General features: G+C 37.2%; 1 protein-coding gene across 1 annotated transcript in view; it reads right to left on the bottom strand.

Moving 5' to 3' along the window:
* The window catches only part of ANKRD42 (ankyrin repeat domain 42), a 69,580-nt gene that overhangs the window by 47,782 nt on the left and 8,520 nt on the right, over positions 1 to 13,278 (bottom strand). Inside the window, exons 3-4 of the mRNA XM_081798940.1 lie at positions 6,426 to 6,545; positions 4,543 to 4,678 (exon numbers count right to left, since the gene is read on the bottom strand). Coding sequence (XP_081655066.1) covers positions 4,543 to 4,678; positions 6,426 to 6,545 — 256 coding nt within the window. The remainder of the gene's footprint in view (positions 1 to 4,542; positions 4,679 to 6,425; positions 6,546 to 13,278) is intronic.

The raw sequence follows: 13,278 nt of genomic DNA, 5'->3' as shown, positions 1-13,278 counted from the left end.
AAAAAAAAAAAAAACAATGGATCGTGGATCACTACATCAACAACTAATGATGTACTGTATAATAGATTAACATAATAAATTTATTTTAACATAATAAAATTAAATTAAGTTAAAAAAAAAAAAAAAGAAAAGCTCACTCACCACAATAAAATGGGATTTATTCCAGGAAGGAAGGATGGTTCAATATTCACAAATTCATCAATGTGAAACATCACATTAACAGGAGGGAGGATAAAAACATTAAGGTCATCTCACTAGATACAGAAAAAGCATCTGACAAAAGACAACATCTGTTCATGATACAAACTCTCAACAAAGTGGTTGGAGAGGAAACATTTCTCAACATAATAGCCATATATGACAAACCCACAGCCAACATCATACTCAATGCTGAAAAACTAAGAACGTTTATATTTTTTTTTTAAGATTTTATTTATTTATTTATTTGACAGAGAGAGGGAGAGAGCACGCACATGCAAGCAGGGGGAGTGGCAGGAAGAGGGAGGAGAAGCAGGCCCCCTGCTCATCAGGGAGCCCGATGCAGGGCCCAACCCCAGGATCCCGGGATCATGACCTAAGCCGAAGGCAGATGCTCAACCAACTGAGCCACCCAGGCACCTCCTAAGAGCCTTTCCTCTAGATCAGAAACAAAACAAAGATGTCCACTCTCACCACTTTAATTCAACATAGTACCCAAAGTCCTAGCCACAGCAATCAGGTAAGAAAAATAAAAGGCATCTAAATCAGTAAGGAAGAAGTAAAATTGTCACTATTTGCAGATGACATGATACTATATATAAAAAACCCTAAAGACTCCACCAAAAAACTATCAGCAGTAATAAATGAAGTTATTAAAGTTGCAGGATACAAAATTAATATACAGTAATCAATTGCATTTCTATACACCAATACTGAAGTAGCAGAAAGAGAAATTAAGAAAACAATTTCACCTATAATTGCACCAAAAAGAATAAAATACCTGGAAGTAAATTTAACCAAGGAGGTAAAAAACCTGTATTCTGGGGCGCCTGGGTGGCTCAGTTGGTTAAGCGACTGCCTAGGGCTCAGGTCATGATCCTGGAGTCCCAGGATCGAGTCCCGCATCGGGCTCCCTGCTCGGCAGGGAGTCTGCTTCTCCCTCTGACCCTCCCGACCCTCCCCCCTCTCATGTGCTCTCTCTCTCAAATAAATAAATAAAATCTTAAAAAAAAAAACAAAAAACCTGTACTCTGAAAATCATAAGATGACAGTGAAAGAAACTGAAGATGACACAAACAAATGGAAAAATACACCAGGCTCATGGATTGGAAAAATCAATATTGATAAAATGTTTATACTCTCCAAAGCAATCTACAGACTCAGTGCAATCCCTATCAAAATACCAACAGTATTTTTCACAAAACTAGAACAAATAATCCTAAAATTTGAATGGAACCACAAAAAAAACCAAATAGCTGAAGTAATCTTGAGAAACAAGAACAAAGCTAGAGGTATCATAATCCCAGGTTTCAAGAATAACTACAAAGCTACAGCAATAAAAACAACATGGTACCAGACACATAGATCAATGGAACATAATACAGAGCCCAGAAATAAATCCACAATTACACAGTCAACTAATCTATGACAAAGGAGGCCAAGAATATACAATGGGGAAAAGACCATCTCTTCAATAAATGGCACTGAAAAACTGGACAGCTACATGCAAAAGGATTTAACTAGAACACTTTCTTACACCATACACAAAAATAAACTCAAAATGGATTAAAGAACTGAATGTGAGACCTGAAATCATAAAACTCCTAAAAGAAAACACAGGCAGTAATCTCTTCAACATGGGCCTTAGCAACATCTTTACGGATATTATCTCCTCAGGCAAAACAAAACAAAACAAAAACCCAAAAGCAAAAATAAACTACTGGAACTATACCAAAATAAAAAGCTTTTGCACAGCAAAGGAAACATCAACAAAAGAAAAAAGCAACCTACTGAATGGATGAGGTTATCTGCAAATGATATCCAATAAGGGGTTAATAACCAAAATATATAAAGACCTTATATAACTCAACACTAAAAACACAAATAATTTTATTTGAATCTGAATAGGATCTGAATAGACATTTTCCAAAGCAGATGTACAGATGGTCAACAGACACATGAAAAGATGCTAAACATCACTCATCATCAGAGAAATGCAAATCAAAACCACAATGAGATATCACCTCATACAAGTCAAAATGGCTGGCATCGAAAAGAAAAAGAAATAAGTTTTGGAGAGGATGTGAAGAAAAGGGACCTCTCATGTACTGTTAGTGCAAATGTATATTGGTGCAACTACTGTGGAAAAGAGGGGTTTTTTTTCTTTTTTTTTTTTTTTTTGAGGAACCTCAAAAAATGAAAAATAGAAATATCATATGATCCAGTAATTCCACTACTGGGTATTTACCCAGAGAAAATGAAAACACTAATTCAAAAAAATATGTGCACCCCTATGTTTACTGCAGCCTTATTTACAGTAGCCAAGATAAGGAAACAATCTAAGTGTCCACAGATAGATGAATGGATAAAGAAGATACTTATAGAGATATATATACAGTGGAATATTATTCAGCCATAAAAAAGAATGAGATCTTGCCATTTTCAACAACATGGATGGAATAGAGAGTATTTTGCTAAGTGATATCAGTCAGACACAAGACAAATACCATATGATGTCACTTATGTGTGAAATCTAAAGAACAACAACAACAAAAAGAGACAGATTCATAAATACAGAGAATAATCTGGTGGTTGCCAGAAGGGAGAAGGGTTGAAGGGCTGGGAGAAATAGGTAAAGAAGATTAAGAAATACAAACTTCCAGTTATAAAATAAATAAATCATGGAAATTAAAAGTACAACATAGGGAATATGTATGGTGAGGGATGATAATATACTTATCAAGGTAAACACTGAGTAATATACAGAATTGTCAAATCAATATGTTGTACACCTGAAACTAATATAGCATGTATGTCAACCATACTTCAATTAAAAACAAAAAAGAGGGGCACCTGAGTGGCTCAGTTGGTTAAACAACTGCCTTTGGCTGAGGTCATGATCCCAGGGTCCTGGGATCGAGCCCCGCATCAGGCTCCCTGCTCAGCAGGAAGCCTGCTTCTCCCTTTCCCACTCCTCCTGCTTGTGTTCCCTCTCTCGCTGTCTCTCTCTCTGTCAAATAAATAAAATCTTTAAAAAACAGAGAGAGAGAGAGGTCCAAACTTCCAGAAAAAAAATGATGTTCTACATCTTTAATCAAAGAAAATGTAAATTAAAACCACAATGAAGTATTACACCGAAAAGAACGACTAAAACTAAAAAAAACAAAAACTAATAATACCAAGTATTAATGAGAAAATGGAGCAACTGAAAGTCTTAAATACTGCTCGTGGGTGTATAAATTCATAACAACCATTGTGGAAAATCAGGTCAGACACAAAAGAATACAAGTGTATTATTTTATCCCATAGAATTCAGAAAGAAAAAAAATACTAATTTTTATGTTAGGAGTCAAGGTGAGTAACTTTGGAAACTCTTGGTAACCAGAAAGAGGACATGAAGAGACTATTCCATTTCTTGATCCGGCTAATGATTACAGAAAAGTACTCATTTGTGAAAATTCAATGAGCTGTGCATTGGAAATGGGCACTTTTCTTCAATAGTTATACTTCAATTTAAAAATTTATTTTAAAACATAATAAGAGCAAAACAGTAATTTCTAGATATACAAAAATTAAGAATTCATACCAACACACCTTTACTATATGAACACTAAAGGATGTACTTCAGAAAGAAGTAAAACATTCCCAGACAGCAGTGTAAAGGGATGGAAGATGAGGCCAAGGAGGTAGGTTATAGCCAAATTAGGAAGGTACAGCATGCCAAGCTAAGAAATCAGAGCTCCTCAGCAATCTCGGAAGTTTCTAAGCAACAGAGTGATTTGATTAAACCTGTTCATATCATTCTGTCTGGACTTCACTTCATTTGTTTGCTACTTAAGATTCTTTTAAGACACAATTCAAGGATTATTTTTAGTAATCCTCACTCCACTCTATGATCTATCCCTCCTCTGCATTTCTACAGCACCTCTTGGAAGAAGACAGGGTGTTTAGAGTATAGGTTTCAACTGGCCAGCTAATGGCAGACTAGCCAACTGCAGTTAGCAAATTAACTCAAATACGCTAGTGTCCACTATTTATACTATTTTTTATAAATAGCAATCTGGGGGGTGGAGCTGTATGAAGTTAAAAAATAATAAACTAGACAGCAGATGAAGGAAATAGCTGGTGGGAAGAGTAAATCCAAGTTCAATTTTGCCAATTTCTCTTTTGCTGACATGGCTCCAGAAAGAAAGTCATATGACAGGTACATAACATAGGTGCAGGAGTAAAAAATTAGTTTTCTGAAGGACTGTTAGAATGATGACAGTTTAAATTTCATAAACACAATCAATCATTTAAAAGTTTACATTAACAAAAAACCAAAACATTTGCTTTTGTGAATACCTGGAAGGTTTCCATTGTAGTCCACATCTTCTATTCCACAACCCCATTTAATGAGAAGCTGCAAACAGCCAAGTCGCCCATGAAAAGCTGCATAGTGCACAGGCTTCCATTCTCTCTTATCAGTCACACCGGGATCCTAGAGGTAACATTCACAAGAACTCAGTTTCTTTCCATTTGTAGGAGAAACAGTAAGTCTAGCAGCTTAATTCTGCAAATAAAAATTGGAGGCTGCTCTTAAAAATACAAGGCAGGGGCGCCTGGGTGGCTCAGTTGGTTAAGCGACTGCCTTCAGCTCAGGTCATGATCCCAGGGTCCTGGGATCGAGCCCCGTGTGGGGCTCCCGGCTCCGCGGGAAGCCTGCTTCTCCCTCTCCCTCTCCCCCTGCTTGTGTTCCTGCTCTCGCTGTCTCTGTCTCTGTCAAATAAATAAATAAAATCTTTAAAAAAAAAAAAAAATACAAGGCAAACAATAAATGTAGTAGAAAAATTTACTACTACCACTGATTTAAACATATGAGCTAATAAGGCACTAATAAAATTTTTTAAAATAGTCTTTTTAAAAAGAAAGTAACTTGATCCATAAAAATAGTTTTTAGGGGCACCTGGGTGGCTCAGTCGTTAAGCATCTGCCTTCGGCTCAGGTCATGATCCCGGGGTCCTGGGATCGAGCCCCGCATCGGGCTCCCTGCTCTGCAGGAGGCCTGCTTCTCCCTCTCCCACTCCCCCTTCTTGTGTTCCCTCTCTCGCTGTGTCTCTCTCTGTCAAATAAATAAATAAAATCTTTAAAAAAAAAAAAAATAGTTTTTAAAAAGGAACTTAACTAGGGGTGCCTGGGTGGGTGCATCGGTTGAGTGCCTGACTCTTGGTTTCAGCTCAGGTCATGGTCTCAGGTCACAGGATCTGGCCAAGTTGGGCTCCACACTCAACACAGAGTCTGCTTGGGGTTCTCTCTCCCTCTCCACCACGCCCCGCCCCACCCTCTCTCAAATTAATAAATAAGTCATGGGGTGCCTGGGTGGCACAGTCCATTGAGCATTTGACTCTTGGTTTCGGCTGAGGTCGTGAGCTCATGGTTGTGGGATCAAGGCGCAGGCGCGGCTGCGTGACCAGCAAAGAGTCTGCTTGGGATTCCCACTGCCTCTCCCTCTGCCCCTCCCACTCATGCGCTGTCTCTCTCTCTAACAAAAATAAATAAATTTTTTAAAATAAATAAATAAATCTTCACACACACACACAAAAAAAGGGAACTTAACTAGTCATTTTACTGGTCACAGGCTTCTGACCAATAAAATGAAAGGGATGGATTCAAAATGATCCAATCATATCCCTGAAAGCATAAAGAGTTAATAAAAAAATACCTAATAGGCCCTTCATTATTTCTCTAACTACAGAAACACCAACTCTTACCATAATGTCTTCAATAAAGGTAGTTCTTTTCTTATAAGTTATTTTTTTACAACCACTGCGTAATATTGAAAATAAATATCAGAATGAATGGAATTTCTGGAGATAAAAATCACTTTCTAAATTAGTGTATGAAATAAGTTACAAAACAAATAGGTAAACACACAGAAATTCAGAAAGATTTACAATCACTGGTTGAGATGTGTTTGGAAGCTTCAGAATCTTCCCAGTTAAACTCTGAACTGACATGAAGAACCCACAGCCTCTGAAATACTTTGTACTGTTAAACTGGGGTTTTTTTGAAGCTTTATCTAAATTATTGCTCCTATGTTTAAGGACAGAAAAGCTAAAGAGAGAGATCAAATTACTTCCCCCAAGTCATAAAAGGGATTTAAAAAGTCAGGGAGAGGTAACTAGGCTACCAAATGCTATTCCATCTATATGATTACACATTCTCACATATTAACAGGAATCTCTCACCACTCCACTTCGGAGCATTATTTGTAAAGTGAAAGAATGTCCATGTGTTGCAGCAAGGTGTAAAGGAGTGCATCCACGATCATCTTGAGCTGCCAGATTTGCCCCATTGATTATGAGAGCCTAAAAATAGAGAAATAACAGTGAGTGTACATAAATATGTTAAATCATAAATGCAGATGTGTAATAGGCAAGCAATTTATCAACCTATAGCTACATTATATAAGTTCTTATACATGTGCCACAAACAAAGTATGAGAAATTCTTAGCTAATCCTAAGAAAATGCTTGAGATCCTTTTTAACCTTGCCTAGGAGATATTTATAATACCTGATTTCACTCATGTACATACAATTTATAAGGCACACTTTTCAGAAATAGAGATTAATAATCACTAAGTTAAATACTTTAATCCTAAGCTAATAAACTGAAAAGTAAACTCACTATTTCAAAAGCAGAGTAATCTGTTTAGAAGAATTATTAGTTAATATTTTTTAGTTTTACTCCCTCAGACCTTCTTTTTTTAACCAGCCTGTATTTACCGGTATCTTAGCAAAAGACTCCATCATAACTCATATCAAGAGCTTTAAGAATAGTCTTCCGACGGGGCTCCGTAGCTCAGGGGTTAGAGCACTGGTCTCGTAAGAATAGTCTTCCTAATTAGCAAACTAGTCAATAATCATCACAAACCATAACCTGAGTATTTACTGTACTTTAAGAATCACTACAAGGAGGAATATGAAGACATGTCAACTTAGAGAATTAGGACATATGTAGAGACAATGATAATCAATTATATAAAGCAGTCCTTGATAATTCAACAACTACACAGTATAGTACCAAAAAATACCACAACATCTCTGAGAATGAAAAGATCCCTTTGAGGGAGAAAAGGACAATCAGAGCCACGGGAATGGTTTGATCTAATGCTTAGAGGAAGGAAAGCATCACGTAAAGCTTCATTTGACCTGAATGTCCCCTAAAGTTACTATTTTATTTTCTCTTTCACTGCCTACTTCTCAAATTAATACCTCAATGTTTCAACTTCAAATTGACCTGCAAACAAGGTGCCATCCCTACCACTACATGGAAATACAGCAAACCTCACCCTATAGTGAGCTCTCAAGTCCAATGGCATTCCCTTAGTTTCATCCCATAACTCTGACACTCGGCCTAACACTTCTTCCTTCATTTGTACAGCCCAATGCATCCTGGCTCTCCTATCTCTGACTTCGTCCTCTGAATTCTTTACTCATTTCTCTGCTTCCTACTATCACTACTAGTAACATTCTTCAACATTCAATCTTCAATACTCTATTCTCTTCTCTATACTTTATTACTCCTGAAATCTTTGTCTCAGCACCCTTTTCAACTGCCTGGACCTTCTGCACCAAAATGACCTATAAGCCCCCTAAACAACATGTGCCAAATTGAATTCAACATTTTTGCTCCCCTATCTCCCTTGCCTTTCAGATTTCCTTATCTGTAGTGTCATTATTATCTGCCATTCTGCCTCAAAACTTTAAAATTTTCACTCTATTTTGTCAACTCCTGCTTTGCAAGAGGTCTTCAATCATTTTATTTCTTTCCCACTGCCACCACCTAATTTCTCCCTCTGGGGTTAGTAATGACACCAAAAGTCTCTAACTGCTCTTCTTGCCTTCAAACTGTCTCATCCTAGGTAATCCCAGATATATCTTGTTAGAATAATTTCCTGAAATACTGCTTTCATTACTTCATTCCTCTGTTAACGTTCATGTGCATGTGTATGTATGCATAAGTATGTATGTGTGTTACATGTATGTGTAAGAGTATATATTAGTACACATATAAAAACTCTCTTATACAAATGAATCTTTATTCTACTTCTAAGACATTTTACACACCTGGCTATCCAAACTTAATTCATAACAGTATACAACAAAACATCTACAACTCAGTCAAACTCATATAATAGTTTATCCCCTGAACACACCTAATTTTTCCAATTCAAGTACCTCACATAGAATTATAGCATAAAGATTAATAGAATAAAATCTAGGTTCAAATCCTGGTTTTGTCACTTACTTAGACAAGGTACTTAACTCTCTGAATCTGATTCTTTATCTATAAAAAGGGGAACTCATAAGATTGTTGTATTAAATGAAGTGATGCATGGGAAACTGTAATTCACACATAAAAAATGATAATCATTTTTCATTGCTACTTAACTTTCTGAAATCAACCTGTTCTTTTCGGCTTAGTGAAGTTTTATTGCCTCCATTAATGATTTCTCTATCTCCTTCTAATCATTAGGGCCTTAATCATAGACTATACTTTGTATCATTTTGTAATTCACTGAGTAGAGAGCCTGTTATTCCAAATAGAATCTCAGGCTTCTTAGAGGCAGGAACTGTTTGCTTATACAATTTTGTATTCCTCCAAATTCCAGTCTATTTCAGTATATTGATTATATCTAGTTAATCTAATAAGCTAGATCCTGCACATATTAATGTGAAATTCTGGCCAGGAAATACATTAAATAAGAAATAATAGTTCCATAGTAAGAAGGCATGACAAGCTATTAAGGAGATAATCTGGTCATGTCTGTGATATCCCGTTAAAACAACCCATCAATAGCCAATTACTTCAGAGATAAAAGGATCCCCAGACTTACACAATTTGTTTAAGCTGTATTTGGTACCAAATATCTGAGTCATGGAATTCAATAAATACTTGTTTAGGACAAAGAACTAAATCTATGAGTCAAATTATTAGAATAAAAGCAATAGCCCAACAAAACTATGCTAAAGTTATTAAATGTATTGATTTTTTAAAAGTAGCCAAAGTTATTATTACCTGCATACAAGCATCCTGACCTCTGATTGCAGCTATGTGAGCTGCTGTCCAACCTCTCAAAGTTACTTGTGCGATATCAGCTCCATGCCAGAGGAGCCAATGAAGACACTAAATTAAGAAAATAACCATGTTAACAAGTGATAAGGCAGATTTTTTTTAACATCTTTAGATCTTTGAAATTTAGTCTATCATCATGAAATACCACAGCCTGGGAAGCATCGTAAGTAAATGAGGGGCTTAAGAAAAACAAAAGCACAAGAACAATGATATGGTAACCCCCACTTGGCCTTATTATTGGGTCAACTGAACAGTGGGAGCTGTGGCAAATTGGGAGATCACATTCATTGTCCATAAGGCGTAATTGCTACTTAATCCCAGCCACTTGTTACTGTAAGTGAAATGCTGATCCCAATCTTATATTTCACCCATACTGTATAAGCCAAACAAAACACATCTATGAGTCAAATTCACTCAATGGCTGCCAATTTGCAGCCTCTGCCACAGATCTTTAAATGGGCCCAAATGCTTCTGTATCAGAGCAAACATTGTTATTCTGATACTCTCTAAAAAAGAAAAAAAGTGGCTTATAAAAAAATGGGGGGAGAGTCAAATGCATCTTCCTTTAATATCTTTTTTAATTAATGTAAATCTCAATAGAATACATTGTGCCACATACAGTGGTACTGTCTTTGTATGTTCAAGTTTGGAGATTCTATCTTCAAGAAGTTTCTTTTTAAAAAATTGGTTGTATCACTGGGATATACTGTCACATCAGTCATAGCCATATCATGTGTTGAAAGGCTTAATATTTAGGTATCATTGGCCTGTCACAGAGATCAGTGGCCAATAAAATACAAAGATTAAATAAAAGCTCAACATCACTACTAATCACAGTAAGTCCTCCATTTATCAACAAGTATTTATGGAGAGACTACTACATGCTAACACTGTTCAGTTACAGGAAAATAAAACCACTGCAAACATTCGTGTAACAAGTTTTCTATTTCTCCTGGGTAAATATGTAAGCAGGATTACTGGAACATAGGTAAGTATAGCAATGTATAAGAGTTGCAGTTGCTCCATATTCTCGCCAATATTGGTAGTATCATTTTTTGTTTTTATTTTGCCATTCTAATAGGTGTGTATTGGCATCTGATTGTGTTTTTAATTTGCATTTCCTTAATGGCTAATGATGTTGGACATCTTTTCATGTGCTCAATTGCTATCCATATGTCCTCTTGAAGTGTCAAAGTCATTTGCCCATTTTTTAATTGGGTTTTTTGTTTTCTTACTATGGAACTATTAGAGTTTCATATGCTCTGGCTAGAAGTTCCGAGAGATATGATTTGCAAAGATTTTTCTCTTATGTTTTCTTCTAGAAGTTTTAGAAGGTTAAGTGTTACATTTGTTTATGATCTGTTTTGAGTACATTTTTACATAAGGTGCCAGATATATCATTTTCTCACTTACGACTGTCCCATTGTGCCAGTACCATTTAATGAAAACACTATCTGTTCTCTATTGGATTTCATTTGCATCTTTGTCAGAAGTCAACTGATCAGGGGCACCTGGGTGGCTCAGGTGGTTAAGCATCTGCCTTCGGCTCAGGTCATGATCTCAGGGTCCTGGCATCGAGCCCCAAGTCAGGGTCCCTGCTCAGTGGAGAGTCTGTTTCTCTCTTTTTCCCCTCTGCCCCTAACCCCCACTTGTGCACTCTCTCTCTCTCCCAAATAAATAAATAAAATCTTTAAAAAAAAAATCAACTGATCAATCAGTAAGACTTCAGAAATGGCTAAGTGAGGAACTTGGCAAATCATTCCCAAGCAATGATGAAACTAGACAAAGCAGGGGCGCCTCAGTGGCTCAGTCAGTTAAGCATCTGACTTCAGCTCAGGTCATGCATGATCTCAGGGTCCTGGGATAGAGCCCCGCATCAGGCTCCACCCTCAGCAGGGATTCGGCTTGTCCCTCTCCCTCTGCCCCCTTCCCACTCATGTGTGCGTGCGCTCGCTCGCTCTCTCTCTCAAATAAATAAATAAAATCTTCCAAAAAAAAAAAAAAAACTAGACAAAGTTGTCAAAAACAACCATGTAAAGACTGGGAATTTGTCAGAGGCACATAACAAAATAAGAAGCATTAACTCAAGAAAATGTTCTGAATCTCAGTAAGAACAGGTGGAGTCTGCAGCAGAAAGTCTAAAACTACAACTATCCCTACCCCGAGCTACACTGTGCAGAAGTTCTACCCAGCTGGACAGCTCCATTGCCCTGCTGGAAGGAGTGAAAATTCCATGCCTAGGCACAAAGTCAAAAACAATTCCAACCTCAGGGGCCAAAAACCTAGGAAAGCCAACATCAGAGCTCACCTGAAGTCACAACACTGGTGAAGGCAAACAACAAAACTAAAGACCACCCAGGGCGGCTGGGTGGCTCAGTTGGTTAAGCGACTGCCTTCGGCTCAAGTCATGATCCTGGAGTCCCGGGATCGAGTCCCGCATCGGGCTCCCTGCTCAGCAGGGAGTCTGCTTCTCCCTCTGACCCTCCTCCCTCTCATGCTCTCTGTCTCTCATTCTCTCTCTTGCAAATAAATAAAATCTTTAAAAAAAAAAAAAAAAAAACTAAAGACCACCCAGAAAATTAATGGAAAAATCCAAGAAATGAGACAGCAAGTGGACCTTGCTAAGATTCCACTTATCCCTTGTAATCTACAAGGCCATGTACATGTACAAAGCTGCTTATATTCAGGAAAGACTGAAGAGGGCCCAAATTGACTAGACATCCCTGGCTAAACATAAGGCCTTGCAAACACATTTGGGGAAAAAAAAAAAAAAAAAAGGAAAGTCAAGTTGACTTGTAAACTACTTGGACTTGAAAAACATTCCCCAAGCCACACAGACTCAGCAAAAGATGGAATCCTTACTAGCTCAAGGTATATAAACACAACCTCTGATCAATCACTGACCCAAGAGTGACCCCCAGGAAACCAGACTTAAAAATAGTAACAAGAATTTTTAAAAATCAAAACAAACAAACAAACGAAAAAAACTGAGTAGTGACTACATACTGTGGGGAAACAGACTCCACACAATTAGTCTAAGCAAGTCAATCAAGCAAATACATAGCAACAAGCACATCTGGGAGGGATGGGGTGAATAGCATCAGAATTCAAAGCTGCTACAATATATAATCTAAAATGTGCAGTTTTCAAAATGTCTAGGCAAACTAAAAAATTATGAGATTATAATTATACAAAGAGTGTGTGACCCATACACAGGGGGAAAAAAAAAAATAATCAATAGAAACTATCCCTGAGAGGGCCCAGATGTTGGACTTAGCATGACTTCAAAGCTGCTATTATAAATAGCTTCAGAGAACTAAAAGAAATTATTTTTAAAAGAATTTATATTTAAAGAATTAAAGGAAACTATGATGACAATGACTCATCAAATAGAAAATACAGACAAAGAAAAATAAGTCAGAGAAAGACAAATACCATATGATCTCCTTTATTTGTAGAATTTAAGAAACAAAACAAATGAGCAAAGGAAAAAAAGAGAGAGACAAACCAAGAAACAGACTCTTAACTATAGAGAACAAACTGATGGTTATCAGAGAAGAGGTAGACAGGGAGTAGCTGAAATAGGTGATGGGGATTAAAGAGTACACTTATTAAAAAATATATATATACATGGGCGCCTGGCTGGCTCAGTTAGTGGAGCATGTGACTAAGGGTTGTGAGTCACACACCCAATGTTGGGTGTAGAGATTACTTAAAAAATAAAATAAAAATCTTCAGGGGTTCCTGGGTGGCTCAGTCAGTTAAGGATCTGCCTTCGGCCCAGGTCATGATCTCAGGGTCCTGGGATCAAGCCCGATATCGGGCTCCCTGCTCAGTGGGGAGTCTGCTTCTCCCTCTTCTTCTGCCCCTCTCCTCGCTTGTGCTCTGTCACTCTCTCTCTCTCTAATAAATAAAATCTTAAAAAAAAAAATAAAAATAGACCTAATCTCAGCTGGTCCACC

Source organism: Leptonychotes weddellii, chromosome 11 (assembly GCF_054177405.1).
Source record: "Leptonychotes weddellii isolate Sample4059 chromosome 11, ASM5417740v2, whole genome shotgun sequence".
Lineage (NCBI taxonomy): Eukaryota > Metazoa > Chordata > Mammalia > Carnivora > Phocidae > Leptonychotes > Leptonychotes weddellii.
The sequence above is the reverse complement of the archived record's forward strand: the minus strand, read 5'-3'. Positions and strand labels throughout refer to the sequence as shown.